This window comes from Truncatella angustata, assembly GCF_020726525.1.
Source record: "Truncatella angustata strain MPI-SDFR-AT-0073 chromosome Unknown BKA67scaffold_2, whole genome shotgun sequence".
NCBI lineage: Eukaryota > Fungi > Ascomycota > Sordariomycetes > Amphisphaeriales > Sporocadaceae > Truncatella > Truncatella angustata.
The window spans coordinates 5,162,096-5,184,129 of NW_025763382.1; the positions used below are offsets into that span (position 1 = coordinate 5,162,096).

Here is a 22,034-nt window from a genome sequence, read left to right on the forward strand (position 1 = left end):
GCCCGACTAAGCTCAAATATGGAGCATCATTCATGTCTGGCAAATATTACATATAATAGATATGACTGCTGCTCTGTGTTTACATGATCAAACCAAAAGGTAAGGTGTATTGAACTCTGCTTAATGCATGCGTTTACTGAATACAATTGACCTTGCGAGAGGAACTTTTGTGATGGCGCAGTCTAGATGGGCCTGCATAGGCCCCATTCATTTGACCAATCCCATTGGCATTTGAGTGTCAGATGGCCTAGTATTGCTCCGTGAGGCTCCCAACCGACCGAATTGAACGGTCTGGAAGCCACTGGGAGACTAGTGATAAGAAAGCGTCCTGGTATGGGAAGATAATTATAACCATCATGGCATTCCAGAATTCTGAGAATGCTCCGACTCTCCTATTTTCTCGAACTGTCAGCAAGATAGTAATTAACGGCAGACGGGCCCCTGGGGAGACCCTAATAATTCGCTGGAGATCCGTCGTACATTCAGTTTAATGCTGCAAATATTTGAGTTCCGACTGTTCTCCCTCACGCCATGTTTCATTCGAGGCATCATCCAGCACCAGAATGGGAGGTCCATAGAGCCGAGATTCGCAGGCTCTACATAGAGGAGGATTGCACGCTGCGGCAAGTCATGATCATCATGGGCCAGAAAGGATTCACGGCTACGTAAGCATCTATAGAGTTGCCTTTTTCCCTCCGTTGGTTTTATTCCTCCTTCCTTCCTTCCTTTGTTTCTTTTTTCTTTTCTGTTCTTTCAGAGTGACGTGTATGCGGTGCCTCGGGATGTTTTCGACCATGTGTGATTGATTGCAGATCATATGAACAGGACAAAGATGTACAAGACGAAACTCAAGCAGTGGAAGCTCTTCAAGAACAACCGCGCCGCCGACGTCGCGGCCATCCTTCGCTCGCAGTCGCAGCGCACGGCGGTCGGGAAGGAGAGTATTGCCGTGCGCAACGGGAGGCGGATCGACACTCAGACGTATCTGAAGAGGAAAGGCGTCAGTGCCGACGATTTGCTGCAGCTGGCTGCGGCGTTCTCCTCCCATCCTTCTTCGGCGGATCTGCCGGGACATCTGAGATGCATCACACCGCCGCCGCCAGATCCAATGACTGGCGTCGTGTTTGGGAGCAGTGCTGGGAGGCTGCGGATCAAGGAGGTTGTAGGTCGCTGGGTCTTGACCGAGTGTGATAGGCTGGGTGACGCAATGATGTCGACCGGTATGGTCATTGACTCCGGAATCGAGTGCGAGCCACCGGAACCAGCAGGGAAGGAGAGACCACTGCTGGTGTACTATAAAAGTGCGGCCAATAAGATCGCGAGTGAGTATTATGACGCCATATGGTGAGTTCAGCTGTTCTCGTGAATCCTAAATAGTTTTTCAAACTGAGGAGGACTGGGGGGAAACGAGTGAACACGGAGAAGGCTGACTCCAAAGCATATTTCAGGCTGCTCCAAAAGTCCCAGACCACACAGGGCTGGGCTCTCGCGAACGTCGTGTTCTCGCGGCTGCACAAGCTGCTCGACGACTGCGAGCATCTGCTATATCCTATACTCAACCTCCTGATGATTATCCTCGTACTCCCGCCGGACAACACGGACCAGATACACCGCACGCTGTGGAACTACCTGTGCTCGTACGCGCTCATCCGATTCGGACCGGAGCACGCCGTCCATCACATGTTACAGCAGCTCACAAGCTTATTCGGAGAGCCGGAAGAAGACAAGGACGACAAGGACGAGAAGTACGGGCTCTTGCACAGCATAGTCTTGGACGCCATGTCGACGCTGCGCTCGAAGGTGGACGAGGACGAACAACCAGGCTCACAATACCAGACCAGCAGCAGACAAACCTACTACGACCTCGTCTCGCTCTGGTACGCCGAGAGCCTGCGCAGCTACCGGGGTCGTGATCACAACCACCGCCACTCTTCGCGGCAAGGCTCCCGCCCACAGCTCCACGACCTCGACGAGGAAGACCTGCTCGCGGTCCTCGAAGACTCCGCGTCGGGCCTGCATGAAGAAGAAGACGGGCAAGGCGGGTGCCACCACCAGCATGATGAAGATGCCGACCTGGCGGGGCTCAGGGCGATCCAGTCGTACCTGCTCCTGGACCTGGGGCACCAGACGTCGTGGCTCGACCCGTCCATCTACACGCACAGCGTGGCACTCCTAAACTGGAAGACGCACCAGCAGGCGACGGCGCCCGACGAGACCGAGGTCAACTGCCTGACGGCCATGGCGCTGTACCACCGAGCGCAGTGCGGCGGCGAGTCGTCGCTCGGGCTCACCATGGACCCAGACGCCACCGGCCACAGCGACACCAGACGACATCACCACGACCTGGCGCGCCATTTCCTCCAGGAAGCCGTGTGGCTTGATTGGGAGCTTTCGGGCGCGAGCATCTATAACTTCGAGGGCCTGCTCCTGCTGCAGGAGTGGTGCGTCGAGGCCGAGGACTGGGTCGGGCTGGAGGTTGTGAGGCGGCGGAGCGAGACGTGCCTGAGCATAATGTTTGAGGAGTGGGGTGTATGAATGAGTGAAATTTTAGTTTCTCTTTTCATACTTTCTTTTTCACCGTCTCACCTTCGTTTTGCTTGCTGGGTTGAAGTAGTTGGAGTATCGCGGGTACTTGAATACGTCCACGGTGTGTTCGTAAACAACAGGGTCGTCAGGGTTGCGCGGCTGGACTATGACTACGAAGGATCACGTCAGGCACTGGTTGTTCTGTTGCTCGATTTCATCTTTCTTGCGGAAGAGTTTTACAACTCATGAACATTAGAACGTCGACAATGTTGACTATGGACATGGTGATCGGTTTCTCCCATTACAAGCGTAATCGTGAGGCGCAAACGAATGGTCTCATATTAGTCAGGTCAGTAGAGGTCAAATATAATATCTACTTCAAGATTACTACTTATCGCAATACCCTGAGTGGTATCAAAAGTTCAAGCCATTGCAGCATATCCCATCTCTCGTCGCACACAAATGGCAGGGCCTGTTTCCTCAACGTGAGAAAAAGCACCATTGGCTTTCCAAGACAGCCGGTACGAAAAAAAAAAATTTTACCCAGAAAAAAAGAGGAGGAAAAAAAAACAACCAAAATAGACCATTTTTGGAGGGCTTTCGTTTGCCCCAATACCGTCGCTGAACGCCAAAAAATGAAGTTCCCTTTTGGAACACATCTCATCCCTCGACGATGACCAGGTCGTGGTCCTATTTCCCAATGCGGGGCCCTTGGTGGCCGGATATCTTGCGAGAAAATGCAAAAGGAGAGTCATGAAATCGTGCCGTTTTATACATCTATGAGCGTATTGCCTGTTGTGTCCACTCTCGCGACTAATCAATCAATGGTCATTCTGGTCGGTAGCTGCGTTGACTGCTTGACGTCGTTCATCGAGTAGCTGACTTGATCCTTATCCATATCGTTTGGCTTGTTGTAAAGATGTTGCTTCAGGCCGGCGCCGAAGTTCAACATACAAACCATGCAGTTTACGACGGTGATGACAATGAGAAGGATGGTGATGACAGCAAAGGCTGTCATGGATTTCTTGACAGGCTGGTAGAAAGGCCCCTTGGTGGTATCGTAGATTCGGGACAACTTGAAGATGAAGTAGGCAAGACCGCCAAGGTAGAGGACCATGATGAATACCATTCCCCACTTCCACTCTCGGCGCGTGAACCACGCGGCGCAAAGCAGTATAGCGATGGTGATTGGGATGGCGGCGCACGTCAAGCCAAACTCGGCATCAGTCTTTCCTCCGACCACGACAAGGAACTGTATGGTGAAGCCAATGAAGAAGAAGAAATCGAACTTGAGCAGGGCAATATAGATCTGGGGTGACTTGTTAGCGCAGGTGCCTTGAGACTAGGAGCTAGTGACGCAACAAAAAAGAAAGCATACCTGATAGTGGAGGAATCGCTTCTTCATGCGGTAGTCCGCTCCAATGTGCTTCAAGATGTCCCAGGCGAACTCCTGGTACAACTTCCAAGCAACGAAGCTGAAACATATGGTGCCAACACCAATAATGCAGGGGATGGCGATCAGCACACCTTGCACGTCGCTCCAGACACCGAGGTCCTTGACGGCATTCTGGGTCTTCAGGATTGTGATGGCGTCGCTCATTTGGTCGACCTGGATGGAGGTGTAGACCATGAGGGCGAGGTTGGCGATACAGATGCCAATGACTTGGATGGTGTTTTTGACACGGAGAGCATCCCAGACGAGGAGCAGCTCGTAAAGGAAGCCGAAGATGAAGAGTGCGAGGAAAGTCGGGATGGTTTTGAGCTGGGGCTGGACTTTGTCATCGGTGTTGTAGGGGGCCTGGCTCATATCCTTCAAACTGCTGTTGAACTTGGCGAAAGTGTAGGCCTCAAATGCGATGCACAAGATAAGCTGGACGACGGCGATCAGGAAGTATGCGCGTGGCCACTTCTTCTTGAAGAGGTCAGCTGTGCTCCTAGACAAGCTGCCGCTGGCACGGCCGGATTTGCTGGCGGAGGCCATCTGGGGAAATGACTGCTGATACTGGGGGTTCGGGTTTTGAGCAGGGTACTGGGGATACTGGGCGTATGTTGACGACTGTTCGTTGAAGCTGGGATCTCGGCCTTCGTCGAGCAGCGACCGGCGAGAGTCTTGTTGGAAAGCCAGGGCGGGCGGTTGTGAATGGGACCCCTCTGAGAAATGAGGAGTCGCGACGTTTGGGATAGTTATAAAAGGACTTGACTGATTGATTGGGTAGCGGTCGGGGGATGCTGTTGGCCCGCGACAAATTATTCGATTTCGCTCGACCGTCTCACCTTGACGGAAGTGGGCACTGGCACTCTTGGCGAAGACTGGGCGGAAATTTAGTGAGTAATGTTTGTTGGCTTGTTGTCTTTCTGCTGTCAGAACGAGGGAAAGATGACCGCAGTGCGAAATGCGGAATTGAACGAGTTCCCGGAAGAAGCAGAGGACTTTTCTCAACTTGTCGCCGTGGATAGAGGGAAAAGATCAAGTCGAATAACAACCGTGATGGGGGGGAGCTGAAACAGGCCTGAGATGTTTGATCTGTGACGAGGGTGACGGGCGAGAGAGCTGTGGTTGTAGCAGGGATGCAGAGGTGTAATCCGCAGGTTCACAGGATCAGCTTTAGCTCGCGTTGGCGCTGTGTCTATGTAATAAGTATCTCAAGCCTAAGCCAGCCAGACAACCGATGTAGTCTAGTGTAGCGTAGCGTAGCGAGCGGCAAAGAAAAAAGAAGACACGAAGAAGGGTAGTATTGGACGTCGTCGTGCAGGACGAGTTGCAGCCGTCTTCCTTATGGTGATCGCATGCCCGTCCAGTCTTGGGGGGTTAAGTCTTGCTGATTATGACGTTCCAATGGGGGTACAGCACAAGTGTAACAAGTATGTATGCAAATCAGTGTCGGCGTCGCGTGTCAGATACTGCCCACGCTTGCTGCAAGAGGTGAGGAAACAGAAGATAAAAACACAAACGAGCGAGTGAAGGAAGGGCCCCCCCGAAGCAGCGCAATGGGTTTTAAGGCAATACGAGTTTACCAAGTTACGACGATCTGAAGATGCTAACGTTAATCAATCCCGTGAGATTGACTGGAGGGATTCGGGAAATGGGCTGTGCTGAAGGGGAGAAAGGGCTCAAGGGGTGCTGCGGCCACGCCTTGTCAGAAGCTGGGGCAGGACCGGTCCTTTGTTAGCGCATCTCCCTGGGGGGACGCTTAGCGACGCTATTCCTACCGTGTGAGCACCATCGCAGTTCGTCTCATTCTATTGCTATTTGTGGGCCGCTTACAGTCAGAAGCGGGCATTCTTTACTGTACTCCTGACCGTTTCATGATCGGCTGCTCTAACAGAGAAATTGACAGCCACCATCTGGCTCCAGAACGCGTTTCCACTTCTCGTGCCCACCCTTGGTTTTTCGGGCTCCTCCATCAGTGCAACAGAGCTGCCTCGATGCTACTGCTCAACCAATCTGCCGGTTTTCCTGGCAGCTCAAATGGCAGTTCGTGGCTATGGACTTTGCGCGCAAGTTATACTTGGTGCTATGCACAGTAGCTAGGCAAGCTAGGTTCTCCATAGGAGGCACCTCTGGCTGTCTGCTAATGCTCACCCCAAGAAGAGCCGTCAGACGGCTTCTCGCACATGCGAGGCTTACCTTCTCTTAGGCCCTCACTCCAAGAGATTGAGTTATGCAGACCGAACCTTAATTAGTCCTACTCCGGCCGGACACCAAAGGGAAGACCGACCTAGCAGCGACCATCTGTCAGAACGAACCGCTTTCTCGATTCTCCCAGTCCCCATCGGTAGGACCCCTTGATCTAACGAATAAGCCGACGTTCGAGACGATTGGGATGGCCCCCCTGCAGCTCTGACGACCTTTCTTGCGAGGCATCCCGCAAAACATAAAAGAGGCACAGTCGGCCTTGCCAAGGCTCCATGGCCCATTTGCTAAGCCACCACGATAACTAGCAACGCGATTGGTCGGCGCCCGAGCTACGATACTGGCAATAGGGCTTTGCTGAAAGAAAGAGAGGAAAAATTTATGACAATTTTGTATTGCTTTTTTTTTTTTATCTGCTTATTTACATTTTCTTCTATTTCTTCTCCCCGCTATTGAGTGATGCATTCAAGGAAATGCATTTCGAAACACAACCCGAATCTCTCGGGGAACGGCACTTGAATTGTGTCGTGGAGCCCGGACTAACTATGGAGTCTAATACGAAAAAACACACGAATGCACAGATGCCGCAATCCGAAAATTCTGCAGGGCTGCCGAGCTCCGACGAGCATCATCGGATGAGTTGAAATATTTTCACCTGGGATCTCTTCCCACAGGTTTCAGAGCTTGTTACTCAAACACATCTTTAGACAACCATTGTCATTTTAAGGTTAAAGCAGGCATATAGTAGAACATTGCACGCAGGATAGCCCAAGCATTTGGCGAGTAAACGCAAGTAAGTCGCATTTTTATCTTTCCTTACCACCAGACACGAGAGTGATGAAAACTTGGGATCCTACGCCTAGAGCTTTGAGGACAAACTCTTTACTTGTACCAATTGTTCCTACTGACTTGCTTCATCAACATTTATTCCTTTGATTGACATGTTCGAGGACCAATACTGACCGTATTCATAGAAACTTCAGTCATTTGATGACCAAATGCAGTCTGGCTATAACATCCTGGGAAGGACATTGTACATAGTGTAACCTTTCAAGTTCACATATGGGAAGCAAGAGAACGGCGTAATTTTCAAGAGTGCCTTCATCAACAGATGCTCATTCTTTATTCTTCAAGTAGTGTTTATATATATGTATACTTCTCACATGAGCACCAAGTATTCAAGTAGCCCTGTGAACATCGACACCGCCGTCATATCTCAATTTGGATCCCAGACACGGCATTCCAAGTTCAGCCAGTCCAGAGCGTCGGGCCAGGCATAGTATAGCTGGTGATGGTGACATAAGGGTTGAAGTAAATACCAGGGTCAGTGTTCTACATGATTCGAGTCAGTAACTATTTCTTTGGGGCAGTTTTGGCGTAGTCTTTCTTCCTTCGAATCAACGAGAGCTGCCACGAGAGTGCAAAGGACTAGCTGGGCCAGTTTGCGCTTGTGTGACATGCTTGAGGGGACAGGGAAACAAAACCCCGAAAGTGTCTTACCTTGTAAAGGCTGGTGCCCAGGGTTCCGGACGGCAGAGACTTGGTACCAGATCCGGTAACTGCAATGTTGAAACACTGGGGGTAGTTTTGGGCTCCGTTCAGCGAGCCGGCTCCGTGAAGGCTTGGACAAAAGATCAATGTCAGTACACTGTTCTCCCGAGGATGGGTCAGGTGAAAAGGCATCAGGAGTGCTGGTGTGGGTAGGAGCGATGTGGGATCAACTGACGCAATAATTTCATGTCTGAAGACGTAGTTCCCAGCCTTCAGCGACGCAGGGACCTTGGTCGTCCACTTGCCGCCCTGATCGATCAAGGTCTGGGAAGCCCACTTCTGGGTGGTATAATCGATGCCGACAGCATCGATCTTGACCCAGCTGAGCTTGGTCTTGTCCGCCGTCGAGCAGTCTCCGCTGCAGGCGGCGACGTAGGTCAGGATCGGGCCGTACGGGTGAGGCCAGGTGGACGGCCACTGGAAGGTGAGGCTGCCTCCTGCGCTGACGGATGCCGTGATTGCTCCTGGTGCCGAGTTCTTGTGGCAGTTGATGTCCGCAGTACCGTAAGCACTTGGGGCTACGAAGCCGCTGTCCAGGTTTTCTGCGTACCTGGAAGTCTTGAGTCAGTACCAGGGAATACGACGATGTATTCGCTAGACGTACCAAGCTGCAATACTGGGGAGGGTACCTCCATTGACCTTCTGGTAGTAGTAGTCAACTAGTAACGAGTGTCAGTACATTTCTCGAACCCTGAGATTGACACCAAGTGCCGTATATAGACTCGATTAACCAACAAAACAGAATAACTCACGCAAGAATCCTTGGTTCGATTTCCCATCTGTAGTGAATTGGGTGACATAGCCATGCCCGAGGGCGGTTGACGCAAATCCAAGCGTGGCGGCAACGACAGCTTTCAGAGAAGGCATGGCGACTGTGGGAGTCTCTACGTGCGGAGGCTTGTAGGACGGGCTACAGCTGAGCCTGCACACATGCCCTTTAAGTGTTTCCGCGATGCCATTTCTCGAGGATACGACGGAGTGCTCGAGTCCGATTCAGATCTTGGTTGCATCGACCAAAAGGGCGGAAGCACGTCTCCTTTTGGACACAGTTTGGTGGCTTCCGGCAAAATGGTCTGTCTTCTTCCGCATTGCAACACCTCGTGCATTGCCCAAGCACCCCCAAGATAAACAGTCAGGGCGCCGAATCAGCTGCTTCCGTCAATTAGAGTTGGATCTTCAGCTTTGTCTGTGCCCAGGCTTTTCGCTTCTATAGCAGTAGGATGCTTGGCAGAGCACCGCGTGCGGATCAACCGGTATATCTGGATGCAACCCGTTCTGACGCCAGCCACGACCATGGCTATGGGTTACATTCTAGTCCTGCTGACCATCAGATATGCGAGAACCGGAGCGGGATGCTGGGCTCTGCCGGTTGGTGGTATATAATCGAAGTGGCAAACGAAAGGTAAGATCAGAAAGCGCGGGGGATCATGTGTTCAGTTGAATCGACCTTTGAAAGACGGCAAGAAGGCCCGAGTAGGGATGTTTATATACATGTACATGTATATACATATATGTGCATTTCACACTCTAGCTTTGTAGGTCTGAGACAGTATAATGTTTGCTGTGTAGCCAATGGCAGGATACGAATGGATTCTTGTCTCAAACCATGAAAGCAGAATTGGCATTAGTCTAGGCTTCAGAGACACAATGATTGGAATGACAGGACTTCTCAAAGTGCTTATCTGCCTGATCGACGACCTCATGGGGGTCAGGTCAGACTTGGGTTTTTGAAGATGCTACGGATCCGTATATGAGAAGAGATTAGTGAGCGAGGATGTCCGCAACGTACATAGATATCCGTCAATGAGCAACTCCTTTTTACCATATATATAATAGAACTCCTATCCTTGCCGTGGGGCTAAGTTTAGGCGCTTCTCTCGAGGACCCCACCAAAGCGAATCGCGCCGGGGCACGGGGCGCTGGGCGTTGGGCCTTTCACTGGAACTTTCGGAGGGGAGGCGCGTGGCACTACGTCAATTCCACGCGCCCCAAACCGATAAGCATATTACTGTGCAGTATAACATAATCCTCACCATTGACCGTATGCGCATGCGCCCAAGATGATGGAGATTGACGACGACGATATCCTGCGCAGTGTCGCCGCCGGCGGGTCAATGGATTAGTGAGTGGTCCAATGCCTTCTTCGACCCCCGAGACGGGACTGTGACTGACCTTCCCGTCATAGCTCTGTTTGGCCAGCCCTGCTGTCGAGCATAGTGTCGAGGATAGAGACGGTGCGTTTGCCTTGACCTGCGCCCAACATGATTCAATGCTTCACGAGTATCAATTGCGCTCTTACTTACGCTGGAACCCTAGATCGCCCACAATGAGTTCCCCATACCGAACCTGCCGCCGCCCGCCCCCATGGTCCTGCCGTCATCCATTCCGCATCCACCCCCCTCCGATTCAGAGGACAACTTTCTACCACCCCTTCCGTCTTCGCCGACCAATCCTTCCAGCACCACATCCTCACAGGAGACGAACAAGGAGAACACGCCACTAGCCACCAGAACTGCGCCGCCTCCCGCCGTCCCGGCTCCTCCCCCGGCGCCAGCTCTGGAGCCTCTACCACCCGGCACACTACCAGCACAGATCACAGAGATGCTCACCGGCATAACGCGGACACTGACCTCTACCTTCCCGACCTACCCGCCTCACACCATCCAGCGACTCTCGGAGCTGGTTCTCACGCCAAAGCATCACTACAAGTCACTGCCCACATATCTACATGCCCTGGAACGCGTCGTTCACGTCACCTCGGGGCTCAACATCTATCCCCTCCCGCCTGCCGTACCCGACATGTCTACTGCCGGAGGTATGCTCTCCAATGGAATTTTAGATGCCATTGGCCCAAACCCCTTTGCCACGCCTGGAAGCGACGAGGCACTAGGTGGTGCGCTCTTGACCCCAATCCCCTGGTTGCAGCCCCGCGGCCCCGAGGCAAATGCTCTCTCCCCAGGACCTTCTTCCTCTCAGACAGGATCCTCCATGTCGCCCGAACGTACCAACGGGACCGGAAGTGGCGGGCACGACACGGCACCTAGCGACTCACCAGAGCTGCGCACAGAGAGCACAGAGACCATCGAGGGACCAAATGGTATGGGTAGCATCGAGACAGTAACAGTCACCGTTAACGGGCTCTCTAGCATGGGCGCTCGCGGAGTTGGAGTGACCCAAGGCGAACTGCTGCGGCAGGAACAGCGAGCTGGTGTTGTTCCCGTCTCTCAGCTGGCGTCACATATTTCTTCTTCGCACCATCACCACGCTGCCGCTGCTGCCGCCGCCGCCGCCGCCGCTCAACAAAGAGCTTCTCCTTCTTCCGCATCGCCGAGCAATGCGCCGACAGAAGCTGAACAAGCGGCCGAAAGTGGAGACATAGTGCGGTCCGTTCAGGGCGCCGACGAGGACGAGAAACCGCATGCCCGTGGCCCAGATGAGATCGGAGCTGAGGATATGGGCCCGCAGCGCGAAGGAAGCAACACAAGCTACCACGTTGGTGGACCCGCTGGGAACATGGATATGCAGGGAATCGACGTCGAGGCTGCCGTGGGACGCAAGGCCACCGACCCGCAGACCTCATCTCCCGAGCCGAAGCCAACGGTGGAGACGCAATCCGAGTTGGAAGAGGTTGAGGCGGAAGCAAAGGACGTCAGGATGGAAGGTGTCGGACCCTCGAGAGCTAGGTCCGCCACGCCGAAACGGGAGGCCCAAGACGAGCTCGAGGGCGAGCGAAAGAAATTGAAGGAGGACCCGGAGACTACGCCAGCGGCTGCCAATGTTCCTGCTGCCGCAGACTGCTCGGAAGACATCAAACCCAAAGCCGAATCCGAGTCCAAGGCCAAGGCAGAGGACGGCAAAACTGCCAACGGGGAGGCCGAGGAAAAGAAGGAGCCGGCCGAGGAATAGGTTTCCTCGGCGTTTTTATGAAAGACCAGTTGTTGGCTCAGTTGGCGTTCGTAAGGCTGTTTATTTTCTTCGGGTCTGGTTGTATTTTTTTGTCCCCTCAGGCATGGAAATGATACGAATACGGCGTATCAAAATATGTATGATACCACTCATAATGCAGACCCGTGCGAGGCTGTTCGTACGTGTTATAGTTACGGCAGTCCACGAGAATCTGAAATGATTGATTTTGCCTTGATAAGTGACTTTCGATCTGGCTCGACTTCGCTCCAAGGTTACAGGGTGATACTTGACTAGGGTAAATGCCTAATGGAGTGGTAGAGGTCGGTATCATTCGGAAGTCTGTCTATCTGCAGAGGTCATAACAATTATATTGAGAGAACGCTGCATTGGGTTAGGCGTGCTTAAGTACATTGAGCCTCTGATTAAAGCATCCCAGCAAAGCAGAACAAGCAAGTTACGCGTTTCTCCAGACTCCATGCTGAGCAGCGGGGGAAATAGCAATCAAAACATGGACGAAAATGCAAGCCGAACCCTCCCCCCTTCCCCCTCTTTACACCCTCTATTCATCTATGTTCATGATGCTCTCACTCCTGATAATGCTGTTCTGGTTCTCGTCGCGCTTGACCCTGTAGAAACTGTCCGCAAAGTCAGAGCACTTCATCGCCCTGAGGAACTCTTCGTCGTGGGTAATGATGATGAGCTGAAAGTTGCTCTGGCCCTCACGCTTCTTGATCAGATCGTGCAGGGAGCGGGCCAGAGCGCGGATATTATCGATGTCCAGGTTGGTGGTCGGCTCGTCCAGAGCGATGAGCCCGCAGTTTGTGCCGAAGGACTCGGCTAGGGCCAGGCGGATGATGATGCAGGCGAGGACCTTCTGGCCGGCGGAGCAGCGGCCGCGCATGTCCATCTCCGTGTCGCCTTTCACCATGGCCACGCGGTAGTTGTAGGCACGACGACTGGTTGCGCTCTCGCTCTCGGAGCGGATCAGAATGTAGTCGATATCCGTGCCCTGATAGACCTCACGCCATAGTTCCTGCGCAACGCGGTTCACCTCATCCATCTTGAGGCTGTGGTACCGCATGATGGCGTGGTCGAGCGCAACGTTGTAGTTTGCCAGATCTTCCATTGCGGCCTTGGTGGTTTCGACCATGATGTGAGCCTCCCGATACTTGTGAGCTGCACCTTTATACTCCGTCTCATAATCGCGCACGAGGCTATTAAGCTCCTCGTCCTTGGTCTTCATGGTACCCATCAGACTTCCACGTTCAGCGAGATACTTGGCACGCAGGGACTCGAGTGTCTCTGATTCTTCCATGAGGCGTTCGTAGTCTTCGGACGCATTGCGGGACTTGAGCTGTCGAATCTCTACTTTCAGAGTCTCGATTTGGCGGAGGTTTTTGCGGAAGGTCAGGTTGTTGCTAATGTTTTTCTTCCTGCGGCCGCTATCGCTGATCTCTTCCCTGACCTTGTTGTCACGGCTAGCCAGTTCATTCATGTCTTTCTCGATGTGCGCAACTGTCTGGTTGAGTCCTTGGATAGCGCGTTCATTGCTAGCAAGATTCGAGGCACCACCACTATCGACATATTCTCGAATGTCACTATCAATCATCTTTAACTCGCTCACGGAATCAGCAAGTTCGTCTCGCTGGTCGGTTATCTTCTTCTCCTTTGCACGTCCCCTTTGAATGACGTCGTCGCGAATGGCCCGAGCCTTGGCGATCTCCGGCTCGATTGAAGCCAATTCGTCATCGGCCTTGCGGATGGTCGTTTTCTGGTTGGCAATATCGTCGCGAATGATTTGCAGTTGATTCTGTATGTCCTTCCTTCTCTCAAGCTGTCGTGACGCATCGTTGACTCTGTTATTGATTTGCTCCTTCTCCAACTCAAGCCGGCTCACTGCGTCTCGCATCTGCTGCTTGTCACTCTGGTACTTGTTGAGCTTATTTTTGGTCGCCCTCATTTGCTCATTGCAATTATCTTGAAGTTCTCGAATCTCGTCGGGACTTCTAATTGTGCCACATGATTGCTGTTGGGACATAATCCTGTCTACTTGTGCTTCAGCCTCAACAATATCACGATGCGTGTGAGAGATATCCGAAACTATCTTGCTCATTGACTCCACATCCTGACGTTCATCAGTCTTCTCGCGTACGACCTGGTCCTTCTCCTCCAGGTGGGCCACAAGTGCTTCTTCTTGCTCTCTCAGAAATTGCAGTTCTCTGTCGAGCTCGGGCTTTTCGGCACTTGATTTCAGATAGGTATCGTATTGCGGACGAACAAAACGGAGCTTGCCCAAATCCACTTCGTAGCCTTCGAGTTCTTGTTGTATCTGGATCTTGCTGTTTTCATCAAACGCCTCCTTGATTCTTTGCATGAGCTTTGATTTCTCATCGATCTTTGCAAATACGCGATCGCATAAAAGGCACTTGTTGTTCTTATTCATTGCCTTCTGGCACTTTCCATAGAAATTTTTCATCTCATCGAAGAGTGATACATCCTTCTCAAGACCAAGGACCGTCTCCTCAAGGCTTTCGATCCTCTTTGGCAAGTCGTCAAGGATGACCGGCTTATCAGGATCGACCTCTTTCAGAGCCTCTCGGACTGCATTCTTGCAGCTCTCCAGTTCAGCATCCCTCTTCCTGGCCTTTTCACGAGCATTTGAGAGGGCGAACTGCGCTTGCTTGTGATTTTGCAAAGTGTCGTCACGTTGCCGCGTGGCTTCACGGAGAATGCTTGTTTTCTCATGTAGGACTTGCTGGAAATTACGGTCGATAGATTCAGCGTTCCAATTGTTGCCCAGGAATATTGTCACCTTGTCGCCCCAGGTGTTTCGCAAAGTGTCGAGCTTCCTTTTCTTCTCGGCAAGCTCTTTCTTCCGTATATCCAGTTGCGCATGATCCTGCGCCATGCGGGTGCATTCCATTAGCTCACGCCCAAGTCTATCGTTCTCTGCTTCAAGCTTGAGGAGGATCTCATTTTCCTGCTGCAGCTTCGCATCAATGCCGGATGCTTGAAAGTCGGTGATGGCTTTTTTCAGGCCCTGGTCGATCTCTGCAAAGGAGGTATCCAACACGGCCTTGGCACCCTCATCAATGTCAACGGAATTGAGCTGACTTTGTAATGGGTTATTTCGCTTCTCAAGAGCTCCGATTCTGCTCTTTGCAGTGTTTCGTTCCTGGGCCCGGGAGGACTTTCGACCTTCGAGTTCAGTGATGACGGTCGTCTTCTTGTCTTGTTCCTCTGCATTCTCCTTCTGCACATGCTCCAGCTCGCGCTTCTTTTCACCCAGCATCTTCTGGATTCGGTCCACAAACTGTTTTACTTGCCTGTCATCCAATTCATCGTCAAAGCCACGGATGCTGTGAGCCTGCGCTGCTTGATGGACCAACTCAACGCGTGTCATCAGCTGACGTTCGTATCTGTCCTTGTCAGACTCGAGCTTGCCGCGTTCTGACATTTTAGCATCGAGACTGCTCCGAGTATTTTGCAATTCCTCCTGGTGCTCGGTGTACCGGGCCTTGTTCTCCTTGTGCTCCTGCTCATATCTGGAAACCTTGGCCTCATACTGGGCCAGAGTCTCTTCTAGCCAGGCGTCTGTCTCGTCAAGTTCCTCTATGTTCTGTCGAAGCTCTTCTACAGTCACTTTACGATCATGGATTCGATCCTCCTTGTGCTTGAGGTCATGGACGATGTCAAGGAAGCTGTTGGCCTGCTCGTGCTTCTCTTTCGCCTCCCTGCCAACTTGTTCGATTTCTAGCCGCTTGTCCTCGACCTGGACCCGCAATTTCTCGATTTCCTCCTGTAGCTGGACGCACCTCTTCTCGCAACGATCGGCCTTGTCCTTGTTGGCCTTGCAATGAACCTCTTCGTTTTTCCACTTGGTAAGCTCTTCACCCTTCTTCTTTCGAATGACCTTGAGGTTGTCAATGGCCTTTGTGTATTTCTGGGCTTCGAAAATCTCGTCGAAGCGCTTCTTGAGACTGGCAGGCTCGCTCATGGGCCACAGGGACTCGTCCTGGTGGCAGAAGATGACGGATTCGAGGATAGCAGGGGCAACACCAAGTGTTTCAGGAACCAGGCTGTCCATATCAGCATTCTTGGATGTGATGGAGCTGCGCTCGCCTAGTCTCTTGGTTTCCAGTGCGCTCTCGAGGGTCTTGACACTTCGGGTGGTCTTTTTAACACTAAGCTGCAGACTTCTTGTAACAACATGGGAGGAATCGGGAAGGGTCAGGAATCGCAACTTGACTTGGGCCAGAACCTCACGCTCGCCAACCAGTTTCGGATCGTGGATGAAAGCACCACCCTTGCTGTTGGGGGGCTGCTCGCCTGTCGTTGCATATTTAAGGCACTCGATGATGGTGGTCTTTCCAGAACCATTGTATCCAACGATCAAGGTGAGAGGTGAGTGGAACTGTAAGGTCTCACGGCTCATGGGTGCGAAGGAGCGCACGCCCGAGATGGAGAGCTTGTCGATCTTGGACATGGTGGTTGATTGAGAACGGATGATCTAGAAAGACGAGACGGGAATCGCAGGAAGGTGTTGCTCATCTCAAATACCGTAGACATCAAGATCTACAACGGTGGCGTGCTCGGTCTTCAGTTGGTGATTGCTTCAATTTGTTTGGCTTGAAATGGCCATGACTTGATGGTACTCCGAACGCGTCGCTTAATGACTTTTTACTGGGAGACGCGCCGAAGCGCTGCGTAAGGTTAGTCTCGGTTAGCTCTCTCCCCAGGCAGCAGCGGCAGCGCTATCTGGACCCGGGCAACTGGTAATAATACTGTAGTTTGGAACCCCGCAGCCCGCTGGGAGCAGCCGCCCAAGCTGGAAATGCAGGGACTTCCACGTCATAACAGGCAAGGAACTCTTAAGGTTAGACATTTGCAACCCGAGGCCGGCGCACGACCGCGAGGCAGGACCAACACCCAAGGCCCAAGACCTAGAATCCGGAGAGAGGCACTTGCAAACCGGCGTGTTCATGAAGTTCTTTGTGATGCTTGGTACATCATCAGACCGTGGCATTTCCTCGCGCTACATACTTAGCAAGCACCCCTCTAGAAACGGGCCAAGGAAGTATCAAGAGGCTGTCGCTTGCAGCATTGGATTTGTGCCAACCCCAGATCTTTTTGCATCTTGTGCGTGGCGATGGTGATACTGCGCAGTCTGCCACCCAATCGTTGGCGCTGCATGACATACCGACATGCCACGCTCTCAATAATAATGGAACACGTTAATGGCACACGTTGCACGTATCTCTTGATCTTGCTTTGAACGGAGCCACAGACTCGTTTCACCTCTGGGGATCATGTTCCGTGACGCTTCCCGCATCAGTATCATAAGACGACGGCTTACACTTTTTTTTATGAACTCGCTGCTATTCTTGGGAGCAGTTCATTCCCGTCTGCCATTCAAGACGGGAATAATAATAATAATAATAAGATCGTACCCTGGCGCATGTTCCATGTGCTCCGTTGAGCTTGAACCTCGTCCCCCCGCCCCAGCACCACTTCCCACTTGAGGCGGGGGACCTTGCATTCAGCTAAGGGGGTTTCCAGTTTCTAACCTAGATATGTAATTAAATAGATGGCGCCCGTGGTACACAAGAATTGCCCATGTACATTGTACACGAGGTGGCAGACCCATCAAAGCACCAAGGTTAGAGCTTTATGCATTGCGTCATTGATCAAAGGGAGTAAAACGTCCGGGCGGATTTTCATGACTTGGGGAGCGGTGTCATTTCATACGTAACGCACGATAGTACGGTTCAGTTGGCGTGTTTGCAACGGTGCCGACGTCGAAGACATGTGTCTGACTCCTACCTCAAGACGGAATGCCATTGCTGCATTAGCCTGTCAGATTTCGTTTGTAATGTGCAATCATGTTCATTGGTGTGTATGGCAAGGATTTGACTGGAGTTCCCCCCTGAAGGCAGAATGGCTCGTCGAGAAATGCTGTTAATCCGGAGTTGATCGTGCTTCCCCATTGCTACTGTGTCTAGTGCCAGCAGATCATTTTCGACCCAAGCAGACTCAAGGGTTCCCAAGTTGAGAGGGGAGCCCGGCGGACGTCACAAGCCGATCCTCTGTTGCTATCGAAATTCGAAATCCCATCCCAGTTTTCCCTCAACTTTGAATGACCCCTTCTTTTTTCCCACCTTTTCTTTTTCACTCCCTACCCTTCCGGCACGCGCACTCCTTCCGTCGACCTCTGCATTAGATTTTCTGGTACTGTTCGTTTCCAATTATCCACCACTCATTTTGGCGGCGTTCGACGCATTTCCCTTTAGATTTATACATGGCCTTAGGCACGGCGGTCACGTAAGTTTCGGCGCCCCACGGCCACGGCCACGGCTACAAGCCCGTTCGCTGGAACCAGCCGCAGCACAGCACGAGCGGGAAGTCCTACGTCAGCTCAACTCAGCTCAGCTCAGCCCAGCCCAGCAGCAACAGAGGCCCTCGCGACTTGGGCAGCACCTGCGCTCGCAGCAGGGTTGGCGTCAGAAAAGGAGACTTGAAAAGCTAAATTTACAGCGACCCAAACACAAGCAAAGCACAGGATAGGATAGGATTGGATAGGATAGGCAAAGGGGCACTTCATAGGCACCTCCTTCAAATCGCCCATCATGAACCACGGACCACCTCCACCCTACAACATGTTTGGCTTTCCCACTGTGTCGGGACACGGCAGCTTAATGAACCCCGTAAGAGACCCCATTCTCAGTCGTGAATTCAATTCAATTGGATTCGATTCAATCATCCGTCGCAGACTCTGGAGGAGAGCAGCACAGGAGCCCCTCAGATCATCCTCAAGCACCCCCCAAAGAACCCGCAACCACATCCACAGCCAAAGTCAAAATCACCGTCCCAGTTGCTTTCCTTCATGTCCGTCCCATTGAATGCTAATCCCTGCAATTCTTGCTCCAGATGGCGACAGACGGCACTCTTAATGACATGATCATGTCGCCTATGGATGCTAATACCATGCTCGGTAACTTTGACCCTAATTTCGCCATGGCTATGGACCTTGACGACACCGCCATGGTCCAGTCTCAACAACAACTGTACTCACCTGTATCGAGCGCAATGGGTACCCAGAACAACACGATGCAATCCACCGAAGACACGCCCCGATTTTCCTCCAATTCCGCCGAAGAGAGCCCTGCACCGGGCGCATCAAATGTAATGCACGCCCCGGGTTCGAATACCTTGACCGAGTTCACCAAGCGAAGAAATTGGCCTGCCAAGGTGGTCGAGGAGCTGAAGGATTTCCTACAGATCCTCGATGCACATGGTAGAATTAAATATGTCTCGCCCAGCGTGACATCCGTGACTGGCTATCAGGCCGCCGATATAGTGGATAGCTTCCTCAAAGGCCTAATTCATCCAGACGACGTCGGCACATTCACTTCTGAAATGAACGAGTCTATAGCAAGTGGGAACTCGTTGCGCATGTTCTACCGTCTCAGAAAAAAGGACGGCAGTTACGGCATCTTCGAATCCGTTGGTCATGCACACATTGCCTCGGCCAAGTTTGCGCCGAATCCTGACAATCAAACCCCGTTTTGTCAAGCCGTCTTTCTCATGTCTAGACCGTATCCCACAAAAAATGCTCAGCTGCTAGACTCTTTTCTGGAACACAAGATCGAAAACGAGAGGTTAAGGCGGCGGATCGCAGAGCTACGTCGTGAGGAGGAGGACGACGAGGAAGAGGCATCACAACAAAGCTATATTGACAGTCAAGATGCAACAACCACGGCAATGACGGCATCTGAGGATCGATCTCAAGCAGGGTCGGTCTACTACAGCCAACAAGCTGCAGACGCGGAATCTATGCCGCCGCCAGCGAGACCGGTATCGATCAACACAACACTAACTAAGGAGAATCTTGAAGGCGCCGTTGCTGGAAGTCGTCCCGACTCGCTCAGAGATAAGATGTCTAGGCTTGGAGGCGCCTCCCATACCGATACCATTGAAATGTTAACTGGATTGCGGTACGTAGAAGGAGAGCGGAGCCGCGGCATCACAACCGGTAACCACAGCCCGACATTGATCAAAGGCGATGCCGGAATCGCCATTCCTGTGGATAGAGATCCGCGCACTGGCGAGAAAAAGAAGAAACTCAAAGTCGCCGAGGAATATGTCTGTACCGACTGCGGTAAGATTCTTGTCCACGAGTGCTGTACGCCGGAAACTGATCTAGAAGCAGGCACACTTGACTCACCGGAATGGCGGAAAGGACCCAGTGGACCAAAAACCCTTTGTAATGCCTGCGGTCTTCGCTGGGCCAAGAAAGAAAAGAAGAAAAACAATAGCGGCACTACAACCAATCAAGACTCGTCTACGCCAATGGAAAGCTGAGACCACCTCTGCCGCTGGCTGCGCATTTAAACATTATAGATTATCACCATGAGGACAAGGCGTTATGTGGGGTTCATGACCAATTTGACATGATCAAGCATTCTGGCGAAAGGATTTGAGCATGGTGTCAGGGAGAGCTTGGGCGTTTTGCTGAGTTTATGATATGTTCAACATGGCTTTCACGTCAACGAGATTTTGATTGTTAAGATACCTCTGCGATTAGCTCACGGCTACAAACTTTTGCCATATAGGGGAATACCCAAATGGATGTAACTTTGCCTCTTCCATTACTTTGCAACAAAGTTGGCACAGTGGCATTTGGACTCTGTGCGTCGAGATACGAATAAAGTCCTGTCTAAACAGATCATGCTTATCAGCGTGTGCTTGCTGACATAGTCCGTTACTCAAACAGTAAAACCCAAATGGCACAAAGGCCACATGATCAGAAAGGTAGCGGGCTCAGATTTTACTTTTCAGCCAATCTAAAGGACCTCTCTTTGCATCTACGCCCTCATCTGCCTCTCTCATCTCAAACCATGGCCATACAGTCGGCCTCTCCCTCTCCCACTGACCCTTGAAATCTGGGTCCCTCTTCTCCAGAAAACTGCGGATCCCCTCCCTCGCGTCGCTCCCGCGAAACAAATCGAAAAACACCCGGCTCTCCAGCTTGAACGCCTCCTCCGGCGTCGTCGCCCCGCGGTAGATCATGTCTTTCATGGCCCTGATCGCGACCCCGCTGGTCATTCTCGCGACATCCTCCGCGAGCTCCAGCGCGCGCGGCAGCACCTTACCCGGCGGCACCACATCCGCGAAGAGGTCGCGGATCAGGGGGTCGGCGGGCGAGTATGTCGAGCCCGTCGTGACGAGGTGCAGCGCGCGTCCCGCGCCGAGGATCCGCGGCAGGAAGAAGGAGGATGTTCCCTCCACTGGATTCGATGATGACACTCTTTGTTAAAATACTTGGTCTTATGTTTCAATCCCGCTCTGAACTAGAGGAAGAAAAAGACAAATGAAGAAAACAAAAGAAGGAAAGAAGGAACTCAGTGGAGTAACAACAAGAATAGAAACTGAGAGAGAGAGAGAGAGAGATAGAGGAAGGAGAAAGACAAAGGGACTTACTGTTGATCCCCCTCCTCGAGAACACAAACCCGACCTTGGCATCCTGGCTCGCGACCCGCAGGTTACACGGCAACGTCATGGTGATGCCGACGCCGACAGCGTGGCCGTTGAGCGCCGCGACGACGGGCTTGTGGCACCCGTAGATGGCCAGGCTGACCTGGGCGCCGCCGTCGCGGTGCGCCTTCCGGCGGCGGTCCAGCTCGTCCTCGCCCAGCAGCCTCTCGTCGTCGAAGGCGCTGCCGGAGGAGGAGGAGGATGCGTCATCCAGGTCCATGCCCGCGCAGAAGAACCTATTGCGCGGGTCCGTGGACGAGAAGACGATGGCCCTCACGCGCGGGTCCGTGGATAACAGGTTGAAGGCTGTCACCAGCGAGGTCACCATGGTGTCTGTGAAGGCATTGTTCTTCGCCGGACGGTCTAGTAGCACCTTCACCACTGGCGTTGGTACGGGGGAGGACAAGGGATGGTGTTCTAGTTTTATCTGTGGAAGGGCGTAGGTGTTGTACGATAGCGGGTGTTCTGGTGAGGTCATTCTGGGCGGTTTTTCTTTCTCGCGCAGAGTGGCTATATAAGTGGTGTGTTGTTCAAATAAATGTTATACTTGAGGAGCGTTTTGGGTGATATATCCCCAAAATTGTCAAGTTATCGTCCATGAGGGGAGAGGGGTTGGAGTTTGGGGTAAGCAAAGAACCGAGGTTCATTGCCGGGGGACTTTTACATCATTATGCTTGAACTATGATCGACGACATGGCATATAAGCACAATTAGCCTGTAAGCTGGGAGAGCCGAGTAAAGGACTTGTGTGCCCCTAATATAGTAGAAATGGTATACAATTACGACTAGCGATGACCTACTGGACCCCAAATACTCCCGAACCTCTACTTTGGGTGAGTGTACATCCTCGAAATTGTGCATGGCCAGAATGTAACATGGTATG

At 52.2% G+C, this 22,034-nt stretch overlaps 7 protein-coding genes across 7 annotated transcripts; 3 read left to right on the forward strand and 4 right to left on the reverse strand.

The window, feature by feature from the left end:
• Positions 1–531: 531 nt before the first annotated feature.
• Positions 532–2,535, forward strand: BKA67DRAFT_532978 (uncharacterized protein; the record flags this gene model as incomplete). Its single annotated transcript, XM_046099630.1, has 4 exons — positions 532–665; positions 826–1,322; positions 1,468–1,637; positions 1,690–2,535. The coding sequence occupies 4 exons, from the start codon at positions 532–534 to the stop codon at positions 2,533–2,535; spliced, it is 1,647 nt and encodes a 548-aa protein (XP_045962021.1).
• An 808-nt stretch (positions 2,536–3,343) lies between these two features.
• BKA67DRAFT_532979 (uncharacterized protein) lies at positions 3,344–4,507 on the reverse strand (the record flags this gene model as incomplete). Its single annotated transcript, XM_046099631.1, has 2 exons — positions 3,344–3,835; positions 3,905–4,507. 2 exons carry the CDS (start codon positions 4,505–4,507, stop codon positions 3,344–3,346), a joined length of 1,095 nt encoding a protein of 364 aa, XP_045962022.1.
• A 2,664-nt stretch (positions 4,508–7,171) lies between these two features.
• On the reverse strand, positions 7,172–8,754 carry BKA67DRAFT_198431 (family 61 glycoside hydrolase). Its single transcript, XM_046095402.1, has 5 exons — positions 8,464–8,754; positions 8,316–8,370; positions 7,887–8,261; positions 7,661–7,781; positions 7,172–7,492 (listed from the first exon to the last, which is right to left on the reverse strand). Exons 1-5 carry the CDS (start codon positions 8,576–8,578, stop codon positions 7,409–7,411), a joined length of 750 nt encoding a protein of 249 aa, XP_045962023.1. The 5' UTR covers positions 8,579–8,754; the 3' UTR covers positions 7,172–7,408.
• An 850-nt stretch (positions 8,755–9,604) lies between these two features.
• On the forward strand, positions 9,605–11,666 carry BKA67DRAFT_198612 (uncharacterized protein). Its single transcript, XM_046095403.1, has 3 exons — positions 9,605–9,833; positions 9,897–9,945; positions 10,028–11,666. The coding sequence occupies exons 1-3, from the start codon at positions 9,772–9,774 to the stop codon at positions 11,615–11,617; spliced, it is 1,701 nt and encodes a 566-aa protein (XP_045962024.1). The 5' UTR covers positions 9,605–9,771; the 3' UTR covers positions 11,618–11,666.
• A 510-nt stretch (positions 11,667–12,176) lies between these two features.
• On the reverse strand, positions 12,177–17,731 carry BKA67DRAFT_591083 (DNA repaire protein UVS6; the record flags this gene model as incomplete). Its single annotated transcript, XM_046104664.1, has 2 exons — positions 12,177–15,983; positions 17,693–17,731. The coding sequence occupies 2 exons, from the start codon at positions 17,729–17,731 to the stop codon at positions 12,177–12,179; spliced, it is 3,846 nt and encodes a 1,281-aa protein (XP_045962025.1).
• Positions 17,732–17,806: 75 nt separating this feature from the next.
• Positions 17,807–20,208, forward strand: BKA67DRAFT_198827 (uncharacterized protein). Its single transcript, XM_046095404.1, has 3 exons — positions 17,807–18,321; positions 18,545–19,775; positions 19,827–20,208. Exons 1-3 carry the CDS (start codon positions 18,244–18,246, stop codon positions 19,976–19,978), a joined length of 1,461 nt encoding a protein of 486 aa, XP_045962026.1. The 5' UTR covers positions 17,807–18,243; the 3' UTR covers positions 19,979–20,208.
• On the reverse strand, positions 20,208–21,720 carry BKA67DRAFT_198994 (enoyl-CoA hydratase/isomerase). Its single transcript, XM_046095405.1, has 2 exons — positions 21,098–21,720; positions 20,208–20,922 (listed from the first exon to the last, which is right to left on the reverse strand). Exons 1-2 carry the CDS (start codon positions 21,627–21,629, stop codon positions 20,438–20,440), a joined length of 1,017 nt encoding a protein of 338 aa, XP_045962027.1. The 5' UTR covers positions 21,630–21,720; the 3' UTR covers positions 20,208–20,437.
• Positions 21,721–22,034: the final 314 nt, after the last annotated feature.

What these genes read in the sequence shown, in the direction of transcription:
- BKA67DRAFT_198431 (XM_046095402.1), bottom strand. Translation starts at nt 8,578, where the DNA reads ATGCCTTCTCTGAAAGCTGTCGTTGCCGCCACGCTTGGATTTGCGTCA. An exon ending in ATCGAACCAAGGATTCTTGC is followed by an intron (nt 8,371 to 8,463) that starts GTGAGTTATTCT and finishes ACTCGTTACTAG; the next exon opens with TTGACTACTACTACCAGAAG. An exon ending in TTCAGACATGAAATTATTGC is followed by an intron (nt 7,782 to 7,886) that starts GTCAGTTGATCC and finishes CTTTTGTCCAAG; the next exon opens with CCTTCACGGAGCCGGCTCGC.
- BKA67DRAFT_198612 (XM_046095403.1), top strand. Translation starts at nt 9,772, where the DNA reads ATGATGGAGATTGACGACGACGATATCCTGCGCAGTGTCGCCGCCGGC. An exon ending in GCCGGCGGGTCAATGGATTA is followed by an intron (nt 9,834 to 9,896) that starts GTGAGTGGTCCA and finishes TTCCCGTCATAG; the next exon opens with CTCTGTTTGGCCAGCCCTGC. An exon ending in TAGTGTCGAGGATAGAGACG is followed by an intron (nt 9,946 to 10,027) that starts GTGCGTTTGCCT and finishes CTGGAACCCTAG; the next exon opens with ATCGCCCACAATGAGTTCCC.
- BKA67DRAFT_198827 (XM_046095404.1), top strand. Translation starts at nt 18,244, where the DNA reads ATGAACCACGGACCACCTCCACCCTACAACATGTTTGGCTTTCCCACT. An exon ending in ACGGCAGCTTAATGAACCCC is followed by an intron (nt 18,322 to 18,544) that starts GTAAGAGACCCC and finishes TTCTTGCTCCAG; the next exon opens with ATGGCGACAGACGGCACTCT. An exon ending in ATATGTCTGTACCGACTGCG is followed by an intron (nt 19,776 to 19,826) that starts GTAAGATTCTTG and finishes ATCTAGAAGCAG; the next exon opens with GCACACTTGACTCACCGGAA.
- BKA67DRAFT_198994 (XM_046095405.1), bottom strand. Translation starts at nt 21,629, where the DNA reads ATGACCTCACCAGAACACCCGCTATCGTACAACACCTACGCCCTTCCA. An exon ending in CTCGAGGAGGGGGATCAACA is followed by an intron (nt 20,923 to 21,097) that starts GTAAGTCCCTTT and finishes TTTAACAAAGAG; the next exon opens with TGTCATCATCGAATCCAGTG.